Source organism: Copadichromis virginalis, linkage group LG2, assembly GCF_057382275.1.
Source record: "Copadichromis virginalis isolate Kocher_CV1m ecotype Utaka linkage group LG2, C_Virginalis_male_GT1.1, whole genome shotgun sequence".
Lineage (NCBI taxonomy): Eukaryota > Metazoa > Chordata > Actinopteri > Cichliformes > Cichlidae > Copadichromis > Copadichromis virginalis.
The window spans coordinates 9,780,524-9,798,955 of NC_140619.1; the positions used below are offsets into that span (position 1 = coordinate 9,780,524).

Below are 18,432 nucleotides of genomic sequence, written 5' to 3' on the forward strand. Positions count from 1 at the left end.
ACCATGTTTCATAGGGATGTGACTACATTTAGAAATGTCACGCATTTTTAGGTATAAAGCAAAAGATGCAATGAAATAAATAAGCTATCACATATTAATCCAAATGAATTCACTGAAATACATCTGCACATTTCTGCAGCCTGACTTATTACACACGTGAACACAGTACACATTTGTTTACTGCAAGCTTGTTTCAGAGATGTGATGCAGTTAAATCTGTATGCGTCTGTTTCCTTGTAGTGTTAGTAGAGATGGTGAACCTGACACAATCCTGTGTTTGGTGTGAAGGAAACCAGTTAACAGCCGGTTTAATAAAATTCTCTTGAACTCCTGGAAAACTCATCGTCGTCTCGAAGTGAGCAGCTGAAGCGTCCCGTGTGATCAGAGGTCCTCGTCGTCCTCGCTCACCATGACGTCGAGCTCTTTGTCTTTCCGTACGACGCTCTCGGTGATGAACTCCTTGTGCTGCTCCTCCAGCTCACGCAGCTCCGCCTGCAGGCGCTCCAGGTGGAGCACTCGCCGGTTCCTCAGCAGCCGGCTGGGGAGTGGGTTCATGTCGTTGAAGGCGATGCTGGTCAGCTTCCTGCATGGACACACGCAGGTGGAAAGGACTCGATCACCAACACAGAGGAACTGGAAACTGATCAGCTTGAGTGTTTCTGTTTTATGCTGCTTGATACTTCAGGTACTGCAGTTTGAGCAGGAAATACTGGACTGACTGGACCACATGTATCCGAGAGCTGCAGATACTTAAAAATCTTTAAATCGTTGTTACTGTGATCAGGGAAATTTAAACTTCTCACAAAATTTCAGTAAAAAGGGTTTGAAGCTCAAAGATTCAACAGCTACATCCGCTACACTTCTGAGAGTGTAACAGCTCGTAGATTAAGGCGGGTGGAGGCGAGTGCGTACCTGGCATTGGAGACGGTCTTTGTGAAGAAGCGTAGGTACTGGTAGATCTCCACGCTGTCGTGAATCTTCAGGATGTCGTCCTCTTTGTATTTGAACAGAGCCAGAGTGTATCTGAAGATCACCTGCAGCACAGACACGCATTTCATAACAGGACACTCACGCCACACAATTAATTGGAAACTTTGAGGAGGTGAGTCATAAAATTACTCTTTCAGTTGTGGTGCAGTTGGGCCCTTTACTCATTACAGCTCTGATCGATTTCCAATAAGCCACTTGGTTCCTCAGTTGCCAGATAATATTAACTTACTTGGTAGTTGAGCTTTAAGTTTAAATTAAACTTTTGGGTTGGATCTACGTGGCTGAAGCTGTTGTCAGCATTTATCCCTGTGTGGTATATATTTCTGTGTCTGAACTGTGATTTTATTTCCTGAGACAAACGATGTAAAAGCTGTGCTGCATTTGTCACATTGCAGAAACAAGCCCAAAGCCATTGTCCCGCTCATCGTCTGGATTTACGCTGCTTGTGGTAGACTGTGAGGTCGTTACTAGAATGATCTGCTTTCCCACTCCTATTTCATGTCACATGACAGTTCCCCATGCTTAGTAAACAATGTCTTATTACTCCTAAAATGTAAATAAAGACATCTAAAGGTCAAAACAAAATCATTTTTGTTTCCATGGACACTACTGTGGTGCATTCAAGTGTTGTCTGCATTTCTGTCATGGTGTGTTCGGGTGTATGGTACCTTGGTACCCTCATACAGGAAGGCGTCCCACAGAGGCATCAGGATGTCGCTGGGCAGACTCTCCACAAAAACCACCAGGAACCAGTTGAAGGTGACCAGAGAGACGTCAATGTTGTGATCCTCAAAGTGAGATGCCAGGCGAGGAAGCTTCTCCGCCATGAAGTCCTTCAGCACGCGCTGGTCCGCCTGAGCACAAAGACTCACAGAGATCAGCCTCACTGATCACTAAAACAGATCACAGCAGGCAAGCAGGTGAGTGTGTCTGCTGACCTGAGAGGCCACCAGATTCTTGGTGTAGTAGTCCTGAGGCATGATGGCTTCCACCACTGCCACCAGACACCAGAAGGCGTCTTCGTCACTTTGGAGGACCAGCAGAGCGAGGGCCGCTAACCTGTGGACATTGATGGAAGGTGAGGTTCTGCCTGGAAGGCGGGTCCACATAAGAACTCAGATATAAAATTTATACTTTTGTTCTGACCTGTTGAGTCCCTGGCAGCAGCCAATGGCAGGGTTATGCCCGGAGAAGGCCAGAAGGATGCGGCGGAGCTGCTGGAGGGCGGGGCTGGAGGGCGGGGCTGGACGGCGAGGAGAAGTGCTGATTGGTCGTCAGGGTTCGGTGAAGGTCCAGCTGGACCTGCCTGGAGGCAGGATTAGGAGCTGTCCGACTCTTCTCACACAGCTGGAAACAGAACAGGATTACTGAGTGCTCGCCAGCATTCCCAACAGGAAGAAGGCGGAGCCACCTGTGCTCAGGTGCGGATAAAGCACTCTCTCTCTCTACAGCTGTACCTGCTGATAGCGTTGCATGTGGCACTCTTGGCTTGTCAAAGTTCTGGCTCGGACCAAACAGCGCCACACTCTCTGCCGATACTCCCGAGGGACGCCTTCACGCACCAGAATTTTGAGCTCAGGTGAGATGATGAAGTCATCGTCGGACCTGCCTGCAAGGTACTGAGCCCAGCGGCTCAGCAGGGGGTGCTCCAGACCCTCCTACAGAGACAATGATGTATAATATAAAAAGAGGATAACCATTATCTGTTAAGCATTATGTTACAATTTAACATAATGTAAAATTGTAACATTATGTTTACAATGTTACAATTTACAAATTGTAACATTGTAAACATAATGTTACAATTTTACATTATGTTACAGTTTAACATCATATAAAATTGTAACATTATGTTTACAATGTTACAATTTACAAATTGTAACATTGTAAACATAATGTTACAATTTTACATTATGTAACAATTTAACATAATGTAAAATTGTAACATTGTAAACATAATGTTACAATTTTACATTATGTTACAGTTTAACATCATATAAAATTGTAACATTATGTTTACAATGTTACAATTTACAAATTGTAACATTGTAAACATAATGTTACAATTTTACATTATGTTACAGTTTAACATCATATAAAATTGTAACATTATGTTTACAATGTTACAATTTACAAATTGTAACATTGTAAACATGATGTTACAATTTTACATGATGTTAAATTGTAGCTGTTAAGGGTGGTGAGTTAGCGAACCTAGACGCGGACCTCTCGTTTAAGTTGAACAGTGTCTTTATTTACAGTGAAGCCAAAATCAATCCACAGTTATCCACAGTGCAAGTCCCTTCAGTGCTCCTCTCCCCGTCTCCCCTCGTGTGTCCACAAAACTCCCTAGAATCAGTGAAGTGTCCCCTTCCGTCTCTCCGTCTCGATCGCGTCCAGGCTTATTAGGCAGCTCAGAGTGGCAGCACTTACGGGTCGGAGGTAACAATCGCAGCGGAGAAAAAGCGGAGCGAGAGAGGAGAACAAAAAAACACACACACACAGGTCGACCGGTCGGGGCACCGTCCGACTCTGACAGTAACATAATGTAAAATTGTATTATGTTTACAATGTTACAATCCCTACCCTCACCTATGGCCACGAGCTGTGGGTAGTGACCGAAAGAACGAGATCGCGTATACAAGCGGCAGAAATGAGCTTCCTCCGAAGGGTGGCTGGCCTCTCCCTTAGAGATAGGGTGAGAAGTTCGGCCGTCCGGGAGGGGCTCAGAGTAGAGCAGCTGCTGCTCCACATCGAAAGGAGCCAGCTGAGGTGGTTCGGGCATCTGACAAGGATGCCCCCTGGGCGCCTCCTGGGTGAGGTGTTCCAGGCATGTCCCACCGGGAGCAGGCCCCGGGGCAGACCCAGGACACGCTGGAGAGATTATATCTCTCGGCTGGCCTGGGAACGCCTTGGGACGCTTGAGCGGTCAGCAAAAGTCGACTTCCCCCATCACCCACTCATTCACAAAATTTCCCTCGGGCCGTGAACAGGTGATATAGCAATCACTATTACTGACACCACGTGACCCAAAGCTACGCCTATCCACAACATTCCGGCCCCTAATTATTACATTTTTACAGTAATAATTACACATCCAACACCATAACTCACAACACACACTTCATCATATCACAGACACCCAGTGAGACAACATAACATACTCAAAAGTCCACCAAAGTTATTTTCTCATGTCTTCTCTTCTTTTCTTCTGTCTGCACATGGTCAGTCAGTCATAGGCCAGAGGTTACCAGCACTTAGCCTAAATATAGTCAGTCTGATGTACATCTCATAACATTAAAGTCAATTCAAAGTTAGTTATGTCACACTGTGTCAAAAATGTCATAGTCATGGGTCAGAGGCCTCCTGAAGAAGGCATATCTTTGTGATGGGTCTGCACACATGGCTGGTTGGGGTCTTAATCCAGACCTGACGCACAAGCCCCCTTTCATCTGGTGCAGCTCCGGTGACTCTCCCAATGAGCCAAGAACCACGAGGTGCAGAATCATCCACTATAAGGACCACATCTCCAGGAACAAAGTTACGTTTAATCCTTCCCCATTTCTGGCGCTCTAATTCTGTGACTGGGACTCTCTTTGCATATCCTCTAGATATAAGATCTGTCATGAAGGCAGTGTAGTCTTTATGAAAGTCTTTATCTCTGATGAACCTTTTCTTCAAACCTAAGGCTCGTTGCTCAATTGCACAGTTGTCAGGCATTCTTATGTCTCGGTCTTTTAGTGGCAGGGCAATGCTGTAGTGCCAATCCCCCAAAGTCACCATCTTGCTGGCCAATTCCAGGAACTTCAAGTCTTCCTTTGACAGCCCCATCTGTTCATCATTGCTGCTCTCAGGAAAATCCATCTTGAACTGCTGTTTCCATAGCTTGTCCAGTGTGACAGCAGAAACTCTGTTGGCGGTAACTGTTGCCAAACATCCTGGCCTTCCACAGCATTCTCGATTAAGTGGCCCATTCACAGTCCAGCCGAGCACAGTCCTAATGGCAAAGGGTCCATCACCTACACTCCGGATGACCTCCAAAGGTTCTAGAGCTCTGGGCATATTCATGCCAATCAAAAGCTCAACATTGGCCTTAATTTCTGGCAAATGAACATGCTTCAAATGTGGCCAGTCAACCAGGTCCTGTTGATTTGGGATGTTACCAATATCTACAGGCATTTTATGCTGAGTGAAGAGGTTAGGCATATCACAGTACATGTCACTGTCCAATCCAGCAACTTCAAGTTCAGGTACAATGAAACTGTCCACCACTTTCTCCTGTCCCATGGTGCGCAGGAGAATCTTTGTCCTCCTCCCAGCAATATTCAGCTTGTCCATAAGACCCGCTGTACAAAAGGATGCTGAACTCCCTTGGTCCAGAAAGGCATACGTTTCCACTATTCTTTGACCTCTCTTTGATTTTACTTTAACTGGCACAATGGCAAGCTTACAGTCCTGTTCACCGGCCCCAGTAAGACCACTAGTCTGGATCGTAACAGGAATGTTATCTGCCTCATTATTAGGTTTGATTTCATGTACAGTGTAGTGTAAGCATTAAAAGATCATAAAAGGAAACACTAACATTTATGTGAAACTAATTGTAATAAAAAAAATGAACAGGTGCTTTATAGATTTAAAAGAAAGAATCTGAAAACAACACTTTTTTGGTCTGAGTGATCAAAGTAGAAAACAGAACTGATGTTCAAGAACAAACCATAGCTGCACTAATATTACACATCTCCATTGTTGTGGTGAACAGACATGTTGCTTTTAAAACCACATGCAGTGTGTGACCGTGACTGTTCACTGAGACCATGAACGCCACTTCGCTGAAGCCTTCGCCTTCTTCTTCTTCTTCTAAATTGGAAGCAGAAGGAGCACGAGCTGCTTTGATCTACTGAAAGGAAAAAGCAGAATATCTGAGTTGAAACCAGTCAGCTGAAACCAGTAAGACAGGAACAAATTCAATGCAGTGTCTCAGGTGGCTTAGCCTGTTACAACTGTTGATACAAGCTAAATACAGTTAACACAGTGTCAGGGAGCTCCAGTGTGGGAACTAGTGGCTTTAGGTTTGTAGTCATTTAACTTTCATCCCTTCATTCATTTAATTCAGGAGGAAGAAATGTCAGGTGGGTGCAGGCTGGTTACATGCATTTGGTCCCATGCTGTCTTTAACTTGGTTCACTTTATGGCTGGGCTGTATGTGGGCTTATATCATGTTACTTGGGCAGGAGTTCCTGTCCCCTGTTAGACTTAGAAAGTTTCTCCATAAGTAGAGCTTCTAACTCTTCTAGCACATCTGTGGCTGACAGTTTTTTGGTGGCTCTTTTTACCCCACACTGGTTGTGAGTGTGTAAATAGCCCCACTAGTTATTTTGGGTTGCAGTTAACTTGGGAGGAAGAGGTAGGTCTGCCATGACTAGATGAATAACAATTATCTGGGATACATAAATTTCATAATGCATGCATGTATCTCTATAAACCTGCCTGAGGGCTGCCATTTTTTACATTCAGTTATTTCTTTGTTGAATCTAAATAATGAATGTGTTACAGTTAAACTGACACTGATCAGTGTAAATGGCTCATTGGGACACAGAAACCTTTAAATTAAACCCTATCACCTGATATCGAGTGTCAAACAATATCAAAGCTGTAAAAGCTGTTTACAGTCAGAATTTATAAAACTATGATTGTAAATAAATTCAAACAAGTGAGCTTTTCTCTTTGTGCTGAATATCAACACTGTGATTTCTTAGACTGTAAGCTTTACTTTAGCACAACCAGTTGTAGAAGCTGCCACTCCAAATGTCTTTTGATAACAAGAAAAAAATACCTTTTCAGTCCACGGCCTGAAGTTCTTCTCTGACATCTTCTGCCATCGGCTTTGTCTGCTGGTTTGAAGACAATAAACCACAAAAAGATGATTTAGTCACTTTGTCTGCGTCATGCAGCTCGAATGTGTCGTGTAACGATGTTGAATAGCTGTCGTTATCCCTCTGCTGTGTCAGTAGGATTGTACTGTACAGCATCTCATTGATATGTGAGGAATGCTAATGTAACACGATAACAGACTTACATCATTAAAACATAAAGGGCAGGAGATATTTAGATATTTTTATATTTATATTACATTTTATAGCTGACGGATATTACTAAATAGATAGAATTTACTAAATAGCTGGATGAACATGAAAAATATGACTATAATAACAAATGACCATGAGAGCCAGTAGAATTAATTCAACTGGACACTCAAAAGACGTCCTTAAATGCTCTTTAAGTGGCGGAACAGATGAACAAACAGTTAATCGCTTACTTGAGATGAAATCTGCTCAGCTACTTTGAAAACAGCTTCTAACTGGTTCATCCTTTAACAGGATGACTGCTCAGGGGTAAGGCCATCATGCAGTCCAGCAACCTTTATGGTTCTGCTTTGATTCACCAGGAACTATTAGGGAAACCTTCCAGCGCCTCCTGTGAAAGACACAGGCATAAACACACAAACATTTATTAACATGTTCCACAGTGTTCCAGTTTGATTTTCTCATCCTGTGGACAACAACGTACATGGATGCAGGTTTATTGTTAACTTTTGTAAGGTTTATTTAGTGAACATATCCAGCTGCAGCTCCACTGTGATCCTGAACTGGATAAGCACTTAAGAAAATGTGTCAATAAATGGACATACATCAACTTACTATATTTATCCAAACAGACGGGACCAATAATGCTTCACTGAGTTAGAGACTTTAATGTCTCTTCTATGTAAGAATGTCTCGTGCTGATATACCTGCAAACTTGACAACAAAGGTTTTTCAGACTGCATGTAGCTCTATGTCAGCTCACACATTTACATTTATGTCACACTTATTTCTGCTTTCCCATTTTATAATTATTACTTACATTTTGATTAGATACCTTGAGTTTGTAAATGATCAGATTACATAATTGGAATAAAATGTATCCAATTCAAGGTTGCGGGAGGATGAAGCCTATCCCAGCTGATACAGGACAAAGACAGGCTGCCAGTTTATCGCAGGGCTAACACAATATGTGTAACAGAAAATCCACTTAAATGTTTGATATTTCTTATAATAATCATAATTATGACTATTATTTAAAGGTTTCTTTATAAATACATTTTGATTTTTTATAACCTCTAAAATATAAACCTGAGCTGTTTCAGATTCTGACCTCTGACCTCACTGCAGCTCCCTCTTGGAAGTATGTCTGCTTCTTGTCCCCAGTGTTGACCACCTGCCCTTGATATCACGTACTGTACCTGAGGAACAAAAAAGGACAAACACTTGCCTTCATTTAAGAAGTACATTCATACAGAGGTAATCTATGGAAACACACTAGTTCAACCTTTGGGAGAAATCAGTTCCTGTGAAACATTTCTGTAAATTAACATCATATGGAGAATGAATGAAATGAGTTCTTCCGGTGACTCAGCAGTCAAACACTGACAAATGAAATCTAGTTAAACTATTAAGCATATTTGCTCTTCTGAAATCTGTGTTAAACAACAACAAACATAAATTAGTAACAAAAATACAGCTGAGTAGATATTACAAACCACCAGCAGCCATAATGCTAAATTTTAATCTTCAAATGTTTCTGAGCCGTCTTCAACCTGCTTTTAACACATTAAAGTCCCACAGTCAATGCAGCCTGACTCAATCCTAGATGTTCAGCACACAGAGGTACCGTTTGAAGTTTAGTGTTAACCTGAGTCACTGATCATTTGCAGTATTACAGAGTCTGGCAGTCTTTGCATGATGTCCACGTCACTATAAGTTTCTAGCTGACTCTCAGGTGTGCCAGCAGGAAAGAGTAATAATAATCTGCATCCTGAGGTTTGTCATGCAGGATTAAATTTACAGTGGCTTTGTTCACACAGCTAGGATTGTATTTTACACTGACCCTGGGTCAGTATAAGTATCATACAGTTTAAACGAAGCACTGAAACTTGCACATATTTATTACAGATGCACTGAAGCTAATCGAGATATTTGCTGTCAACCTGTGGCTGCGATTAATCACTTTACTGAAAACTTTATTAACTAGTAACTTCATCAGTCATGACAGAAGCTAATATTTCTGTGCTAACATCGTTTAACCAGTAACAGCTTTCCTCCAATATAAGCTAACGTTTACACCGTAACTTTAAGCTAGCACCATAAAGACGGTAAAACACGTAATAATATCTACAAATGCATCTTAAAGCTCTTATATTAGCACTCGGTGTATTACTAACATAACCACATTAACATTACTGACACTCGCTGACTTTTAATAGTCATTCTATAAATGCTGTCCGTTTAAATGGTCCTGTACCTGTACACACTGCATATCCACCGGATTCCAGCCAGAGTGGATTCTGGAGTCTTCCACGCTCCTGTTAGTGATCCTCCATCTGGATGGATGAGAACAACCTTCTGAACAATCTAGCAGGTCTCCTTGGGGGGCACGTCTCCCCACCCCCCAAGCGAGGGCCGTGGCACTGAAACTGCCGGCTGAGAGAAGGCTTAAAAAAAAAGGACATTTATCATTTCTTCTTCGGCCACCTTTTTTTCTCATCGTTTTTCCAAAGTACACATTAAGCTTCTTCTGCAATAACACACTAATTACACATGGAAACCTACCTACTTCTTTCTTCATCACAAACAATTACACTTTCTGTAAAGTGCTTTCAATAAAACAGAAAAGAAAAGTGTGTTTTGTTTTGTTTTTTTTATTCAAGATCTGTTCACATGTACTTAGCAAAGGTGAGTACACAGCATGAGGAAAGCCAAAAGCAAAGAGAGCGTATGAAGGTAATATTGAAGTAGGCTTCGTTTTGAAGTGGTGAAAGGCAAAGGCATGAGTGTAAGGTAATAAGGGGTAATGAGAGAGATGAAGAGCGGGCGGAGGACTTGGCTCAAGCAGGAAAAAGCAAAAAGGAAATGCGAGCGCGTTTCCCCGCCCCCCGCGCAGGGCCGTGGCAGTGAGTTCGTGGGGGGTTCGAACTGGCGAAGTTCTGTAGCAGAGTCCCCGCCACATGTCATAAGCCAAACGACCGGCCGAGGGAATACTTAAAAAAAAGGACATTTATCTTTTCTTCTTCGGCCACCTTTTTTTCCCATTGTTTTTGCAAACTACACATTAAGCTTCTTCTGCAATAACACACTAATTACACATGGAAACCTACCTACTTCTTTCTTCATCACAAACAATTACACTTTCTGTAAAGTGCTTTCAATAAAACACAAAACAAAAGTAGCTTTTCTTTTCTTTTCTTTTCTTTTTTTTATTCAACATCTCTTGATTGTGATTTTCGGGTAATAAAAGCTAATAAGAGAGATGTAGAGCGGGCGGAGGACTTGGCGAGAGCAGGAAAAAGCAAAAAGGAAACGCCAGTGCACGTCTCCCCGCCCACCAAGCAAGGGCCGTGGCACTGAAACGGCTGGCCAGAGAAGGCTTGAAAAAAAAAGGACATTTATCTTTTCTTCTTCAGCCAGCTTTTTCCCCCATCGGTTTTCCAAAGTACACATTAAGCTTCTTCTGCAGCATTATCACACACTAATTACACATGGAAACCTACCTACTTCTTTCTTCATTACAAACAATTACACTTTCTGTAAAGTGCTTTCAATAAAACAGAAAAGAAAAGTGTGTTTTGTTTTGTTTTTTTTATTCAAGATCTGTTCACATGTACTTAGCAAAGGTGAGTACACAGCATGAGGAAAGCCAAAAGCAAAGAGAGCGTATGAAGGTAATATTGAAGTAGGCTTCGTTTTGAAGTGGTGAAAGGCAAAGGCATGAGTGTAAGGTAATAAGGGGTAATGAGAGAGATGAAGAGCGGGCGGAGGACTTGGCTCGAGCAGGAAAAAGCAAAAAGGAAATGCGAGCGCGTTTCCCCGCCCCCCGCGCAGGGCCGTGGCAGTGAGTTCGTGGGGGGTTCGAACTGGCGGAGTTCTGTAGCAGAGTCCCCGCCACATGTCATAAGCCAAACGACCGGCCGAGGGAATACTTAAAAAAAAGGACATTTATCTTTTCTTCTTCAACCATCTTTTTTTCCCATTGTTTTTGCAAACTACACATTAAGCTTCTTCTGCAATAACACACTAATTACACATGCAAACCTACCTAATTCTTTCTTCATTACAAACAATTACACTTTCTGTAAAGTGCTTTCAATAAAACACAAAACAAAAGTGTGTTTTGTTTTGTTTTTTTTATTCAAGATCTGTTCACATGTACTTAGCAAAGGTGAGTACACAGCGTGTTGGGTCTGGGCCTCTTTGCTTAGGCTGCTGCCCCCGCGACCCGGCCTCGGATAAAGCGGATGAAGATGCATGGATAGATGGACTGATGTTCCAATTGTAACATTATGTTTACAATGTTACAATTTCACATTATGTTAAATTGCAACATAATGTAAAATTGTAACGTTAAGTTTACAATGTTACGATTTTACATCATGTTACAATTTAATATAATGTAAAATCATAACATTAAGTTTACAATGTTACAATTGTAAATATAATTTACCCAATTAATTCTGTCATAACAGAAGTATGACTTCTCTGTGTTATTAATCCGTATTAATATTGTAGGGATATTAATATCCCTACAATATTAAGCATCAGACTTTATCAAATTTTCTAAAAACTTTTTTTGTTGGATAGTGTAGCGCAGCTGGATAGTGTAGTGGTAATACTACACATCTTTGGAGTCGCACGTTCGATTCCCACCCAGTATCCAGTAAGGGTCCTGGCTAGACCCCTCATGCTAACCAAAAATCCCTGGAATGGTGCGGCTACGTCTGCAGTCTCTCCGCTTAAATTTAGAGCTTGCTTGTTTGTTAAATGTATTATTTACTGTTTTTAGTTTACTCCATGATGGGGCTGGATATCGGGCGTCCTGCACCACCCATCCGGTCTGGAGCATAGCGAAACCATTTCTGCACTGTTTGAACGAAGGTAAACTCAGAAACTGCCCCCACCTGCTGAGTCAGGCCATCTAAGACAACAAAAAACCCCAAAAACAAACAAACAAAAAAACAGTAAAAAAGAGGGGTTCAATTAGAGTTCAAATATGAATAACCTCTCGCCAAAAGTCTTTAACAGCTAGAAAGCTGGCAAACTACTAAGCTGATCAACATGAAAGGCACAAGGTGGAAATCAGCAAACTGCTGCCTCACTTTGTTCACCTGTGCTCTATATTTCATGGTCCGGTTGGCTGCAGGACCAAACATTTGGCCTTACACCTTATTTCTTTATGTTTTGCTTCCAAGGTGCCAGACTTGTAGGTAACTTTTTACACTGACATGACCTCAGCAATAGTTTCCAATCTTTCAACTTCCTTGGGCTTTGGCTGCTTTTTTACTCATTTTCAGTCCAGTCCTTCTACCTGACCATTTTCAGAGAACTCTAAGGAGCTTGGGGGAAAAAAGCAACCGGACTTCTTTAACTTTTTTGAAGACGTTTCGCTTCTCATCCCAGAAGCTTTTTCAGTTCACTGAAGCCTCATAAGAAAGTGACACAATGACATTTAGATAATAAAACTCGCCAAAAATGCACCTTAAGAACACTGTCTCTTTAAATACCCTCTTTTGCTTGGTCTGCTCCTTATTTTTTCTCATTTTTTCTTACTTTGGAGGACCAGCAGAGCGAGGGCCGCTAACCTGTGGACATTGATGGAAGGTGACGTTGTGTCTGGAAGGCGGGTCCACATAAGAACTCAGATATAATATTTATATTTTTGTTCTAACCTGTTGAGTCCCTGGCAGCAGCCAATGGCAAGGTTGTGCCAGCCAGCAGGATGCTGCTGAAGGGCGGGGCTGGAGTCTGAAAGTAAGAGCTCGTTTAGACTCTATTCTGTGAACAGGCTTGCTCCCACGAATATGTGAATTCATCTGTAAAAGAGTTTAACTCTAATGCACCTGTTCCTCCTGCTCCCTGCTGCAGGGCGGCCTGTTGGACTACGAATGCCAGTGCGGAGCTAAGAAGATCAAAGAGGAGCTGTTGTTCTTGAACCTGCCAAAGTGAGTAACCTCAAATCGGTCCCCAAAGGCCTCAAACCACCACAGTTCAGTCGGTGTCAGTTTTGTTCATGTCATGTCCTCCTTGCGTCTTCCTTTGAGCCTCTCCTCTTTGTCTCATCTCTTTCAGTGTGCTGATCTTCCAGCTGAAGTGGTTTACGTTCACTCCATCGTTCACCGTGGAGAAGAAGAACAGCCCCATTGTTCTGACACAGCAGCTGGTGATCAGCCAGGACACAGCCTTTACTGAAGAGGTAAGGGAAAAGGCACACCGTTCATTTCAAGTATGGATGGAGCCCATTTCTAAGCTAACGGGTGGTGCCGCTGCCCTCTCCCAGTAAACTGCTCGCTATTTGTTGGTCAGCGTGATCAGTCGTTTGGGCTCCTCAGCTTACAGCGGTGAGTGGGTGCTTTCAGACACATGTGCTGAATGCAGGTCAGCTTTGAAAGTTTATGAGACGTTAATAAGTGCGCCTTCTCCTCTCAGGACATTACGTCTGTGACGGCGTTCACCAGATGAGCGGAAGAGACGACGTCACAGACAGCCGGCTCACGTACGATGACGAGTTGGTCTGCCAGACCACGTGTGAGTCTGTGTGTGAGCAGCGGCAGAGAACAGCTTACCTGCTATTCTATAAAAGACAGGTGACGTCTCCCAGCAAACAGTCAGCATGTCTGTGCAAATATTCAGTGTAACTTGTAGAAAAACCCTCACACTCAGTTTATTTGTGTTTTTCTTTTTCTATTTCTTACTTTCTTTGCCGCACTAGAAAGGCAGCAGAGTCGGGACTCAGATCTGCAGCAACACCTTCATTGTTATTGTTATTATTGTTGTTAGTACTGTTGTTGTTATGATTGATATTGTTACTGTTATGATCAGTTTTATTATTATTATCATTATTAATTTTTTAATACATTTGTTTATCTTTATTATTATTAGTAGTAATGTTGTTGTTTATGTTGTTATTGTTATTATTATTACTGGTATTTTTGACATTATTATTATTATTATTTTGTTGTTATTGTCATTATTAGTAGAAGTAGTATTAGTTATATCATTTTTATATCAGCCTGGAGTGAACAACATGAAAGCATGGATCCATCCTCCCTCACATTCACAATTCAGGCTGCTGGTGTAATCGTGCGGGGGATATTTTCCTGGTACACTTTGGGACCTTTAAATGCTACAGTCTGAGTATTGTTATGACCACAGTGTACCCTCTTCTGATGGCTGAAAGTAAAAGGGGGTCCAGTACCGGTTCCGGTACCAGGCCTACTGACAATTTAACATAATGTAAAATGGTAACATCATAAACATAATGTTACCATTTAACATAATGTAAATGGTAACATTGTAAACATAATGTTACCATTTAACATAATGCAAAATGGTAACATTGTAAACAGAATATTACCATTTAACATAATGTGAAATTGTAACATTGTAAACAGAATGTTACCATTTAACACAATGTAAAATGGTAACATTGTAAACAGAATGTTACCATTTAACACAATGTAAAATGGTAACATTGTAAAAAGAATGTTACCATTTAACACAATGTAAAATGGTAACATTGTAAACAGAATGTTACCATTTAACATAATGTGAAATGGTAACATTGTAAACAGAATGTTACCATTTAACATAATGTGAAATGGTAACATTGTAAACAGAATGTTACCATTTAACATAATGTGAAATGGTAACATTGTAAACAGAATGTTACCATTTAACATAATGTGAAATGGTAACATTGTAAACAGAATGTTACCATTTAACACAATGTAAAATGGTAACATTGTAAACAGAATGTTACCATTTAACATAATGTAAAATGGTAACATTGTAAACAGAATGTTACCATTTAACACAATGTAAAATGGTAACATTGTAAACAGAATGTTACCATTTAACACAATGTAAAATGGTAACATTGTAAACAGAATGTTACCATTTAACACAATGTAAAATGGTAACATTGTAAACAGAATGTTACCATTTAACATAATGTAAAATGGTAACATTGTAAACAGAATGTTACCATTTAACATAATGTAAAATGGTAACATTGTAAACAGAATGTTACCATTTAACATAATGTGAAATGGTAACATTGTAAACAGAATGTTGCCATTTAACATTATGTTAAATATAACTAACGGATTTACTTTACCAAATTGACCATCCCGGCCTTGCCGTATTGGTCTATTTGATTCACCTTTGTTTTTCTTGTTTATTTTATTTTCACTTGCTACACATAGGACAGACATGACTGGGGGAAAGAAAGGGGAGAAAGAAAGAGGGAAAGAAAAACAGCAGGGAAGAGGAATGGTGATAAAGGGCAAAAAACAAAAACCAACAAAACAAACAGACAAAAAATATATATATCAGTCACTTCAACTCAAAGAAGTCCAGACGCTTTTCTTTCCAAGCTCCTTTGACTGACTGTTAGGACAACTTATTTATTGCAAGCATGCAGTACAAGAATAACTCGATGTTTCTGACTTTGCATTACGAATTGTTTACCCACTGACAAACATTTCAAATGAAATGAAATTAAAAAACAATTTGTGGTAACCTGATTTTAATTCAAAAAGAATCATTAACAACACTTCTTGTAATGGTGTCAAAATCAGCCCAACTTTTATTTTCAAATGCAAAAAGTAAAAGAAAATGAGCCAACATACTGGACACATATAATTGTCAATATAATTGTTTATAAACAATTATACTGTCATCATTGTTACAGATATGGAAACTTTATTAACAATTTGTCCAAGTAAAAAAATGCCCTGCTAATTGTTGGGGTTTTCTCTCCTCTAGCCCTTTCCTTTAAGCTCTTCTTTACATCCCCCCACCCCCACCTTTTCTTTTTTCTTAATAATATAACAATAAAAACAATTGGCTGCATTTTAAATGTGTCAGATCAATGTCTTTATTCAAGAATACAAGAAATGGTAATAGCTGCATGTGTGTTTGTGTGTGTGCATAATATGCATACTTTACTTGTTGGATCCAAATCCCACAAGGAATAAAATAAAACAAGAAGACAAATTATCCTTTCAAAAAAACAGAGATTGTGGATGCGTCTGGCTTTCATAACTGGATGCAGGATAATACTTAGGCACTGGAAGTCATCCAGCCCCTGTTCTCTCAGGGAATGGACTGAACAAATGTCTAAGATGGCATCATATGAACGGGTTATGTACAGAATTAAGGGGAGAGAAGACATTTTTGAGCAGGTCTGGGGTCCTTTTTTGGTGTACATCGACAATGTCTCCTAGATATTATGATAAATGTTCTTTGGGGGGGGGGGGGGGGGGGGGGGTTCATGTGTCATTGGTATTTTTGTTGTTGTCTTTTTTTTTTCTTTTTTTTTTTACTTTGAAAGTCAGTAGAGGGAAGAAATTGTCTTAATGTCATCAGTGGTCAAGGTTATGTTTTGTTTTTAGGCACCTGGGTGTTTTGCCCCCATTACTTTTGTTTTTGCTGATGTTTCCCAGGAGGCGGTATATCATTTTGTTTCTCCTGGGTTTTTTGTTTTGTTTTGTTTTGTTTTTTTTTGTTTGTTTGTTTGTTTGTTTGTCTGTTTGTCTTAGTTACTGTTAGTCCTTATTTGTTGGTTGTTGTTAAGAAACGGACAGAGAACTGACAGTATGATTATTCCAGTTGTATATTTGTTAACGTTTCTGTCCATTCAAAATATGAATAAAACAAAAACAAAAAAAAAAAACAAGAAGACAAACAAAAACAAAACAAAAATATATTTCTCTCCCTTCCCAGGTCAGGTTCACAAAAGCATTGCAGCTCTTTATTCCTCTTGTACAGCTCCAGAGTCTGTCAGCCAAAAAGAAACTACTGAGGTTCCAACACCCAGTGTTTCTGTAAACACAGATGAAAATGAACAGTCACCCACATCTAAAAGATTTGTAGATTCGAGGGACCGGTATAATACATCTAGTACATCTTTGTTTAAACCTCAGAACACAAAAAGGGAACAAACCATTGTATACAGATTTAAAAGTGCGCAAAGCAACGAACAGTCACCCTCTGAAACAGCTGAGGTTATCACAACCATTGTTTCTGTAAATACACAGGAACAGTCACCCACCTCAAAAAGATTAGTATATTCAAGGGACCAGTGTATCTACTCTGGTCAAAAGAATCCATGCTTCGTACTGATGTCCACAATTCTTTTTTATTCCTCTCACAATCATAGAGCACCGTGAAAACTAGAAACGAGTAAAATAATATCAATAGCACATATGACATCCATCTCAGCCACTTATTTCTTTTCACAAGGTGCACAAGTGCTTAACAAATAACAGCATAATGTTTTTACCGTGTACGCCTTGTAAAACCAGTAGTAGAAAAGTTGTAGGTTCGTGCTCTTGTGGGGGAGACGTATGTTATCCACCACCTCGATAGCTAGCCGAGAGTTCGAGGGTCACTAGAGCCGCCGAGAACGCATGAACTACTTACGGTAGGACGTTTTGCCAAAGTAAGACGTTTTGTCAGAACACCGAGTCCTCAGGAGGATGCAGCCCATGAATTTGGACACGATCTCAGATGCACTTCTGGTGTTGTCATGGCAACCCACACAAACATTTCAGCGTCAGCTACAATGAGGCGGAGCCCTTACTGAAACACTGAGCTCAGGTAGAGTGAAAGACAACATTTTTCCGCATCCAAAACAGCAGCGCTGTTCCTGTGACCTCTAGTAAAGCCTCTACTTGGGAAAAGGGAGTCTTTCATCAAAGCATCCTGCAGAAGTTGAATAAAAATATGCAAATGTTCAAATGATGCAACTTAATGAAGGCTGACAGCAGTTGTACTATTTTACATTGCAGCGAACAGGGGTGACCATTATTTTCAACGTTTTTACAGCATTTTTCACATTGAAAGTGAAATAATATAAATAATGTCTCAATTAAATTGCGTTAATATTTAAAAATACAAAAACTACAGCTTTGTTCACAAGCCAATAAAAATGTACTTGGGCCAGTGGTAAATGAAAATAACACTTATTCAGCACCTGGTTGTTGCGGCTGCATCAGGACACCAGATGTTCAGCCTCCATCCTGTAGGCAGACTTATCCCCGTCTGAGAGGAGTCCAATAATGGTGGTGTCATCTGCAAGCTTAATTAATTTGACAGACTGGTGGTTGGAGGTGCGGCAGTTGGTGTACAGGGAGAAGGGCATAGAAGAAAGAACACAGCCCTGAGGGGAGCTCGTGCTGATGGTCCGGGAGTCCAAGACATTCTTCCCCAGCCTCACTGGTTGCTTCCTGTCCGTCAGGAAGTCAGTGATCCACCGGCAGATGGGATCAGGCACATTCATCTGGGAAAGCAATCCTTGAAGAAGGTCTGAAAGGATGGTGTTGAAGGTAGAGCTGAAGTCCACAAACAG

General features: G+C 40.8%; 2 protein-coding genes across 5 annotated transcripts; both read right to left on the bottom strand.

Moving 5' to 3' along the window:
* Positions 1 to 381: 381 nt before the first annotated feature.
* LOC146716971 (TBC1 domain family member 2A-like) lies at positions 382 to 2,099 on the bottom strand. The gene is made up of 4 exons (XM_085470494.1): positions 1,929 to 2,099; positions 1,659 to 1,844; positions 913 to 1,034; positions 382 to 583 (listed from the first exon to the last, which is right to left on the bottom strand). Exons 1-4 carry the CDS (start codon positions 2,097 to 2,099, stop codon positions 382 to 384), a joined length of 681 nt encoding a protein of 226 aa, XP_085326620.1.
* A 488-nt stretch (positions 2,100 to 2,587) lies between these two features.
* LOC146716972 (uncharacterized) lies at positions 2,588 to 9,514 on the bottom strand. 4 transcript variants are annotated; one of them, XR_014922543.1, is made up of 6 exons: positions 9,331 to 9,514; positions 8,185 to 8,272; positions 7,307 to 7,464; positions 6,824 to 6,881; positions 3,205 to 5,887; positions 2,588 to 2,648 (listed from the first exon to the last, which is right to left on the bottom strand). XR_014922543.1 is itself a non-coding variant. In XM_085470469.1 (5 exons), exon 5 carries the CDS (start codon positions 5,326 to 5,328, stop codon positions 4,339 to 4,341), a length of 990 nt encoding a protein of 329 aa, XP_085326595.1. In that variant the 5' UTR covers positions 5,329 to 5,887; positions 6,824 to 6,881; positions 7,307 to 7,464; positions 8,192 to 8,272; positions 9,331 to 9,514; the 3' UTR covers positions 3,160 to 4,338. The 4 variants fall into 4 exon arrangements, 3 of the variants coding, with proteins under 3 accessions (XP_085326595.1, XP_085326603.1, XP_085326588.1); XM_085470469.1 differs by lacking the exon at positions 2,588 to 2,648 and having other exon boundaries at positions 3,160 to 5,887; positions 8,192 to 8,272; XM_085470477.1 differs by lacking the exon at positions 2,588 to 2,648 and having other exon boundaries at positions 3,160 to 5,887; positions 6,824 to 6,878.
* Positions 9,515 to 18,432: the final 8,918 nt, after the last annotated feature.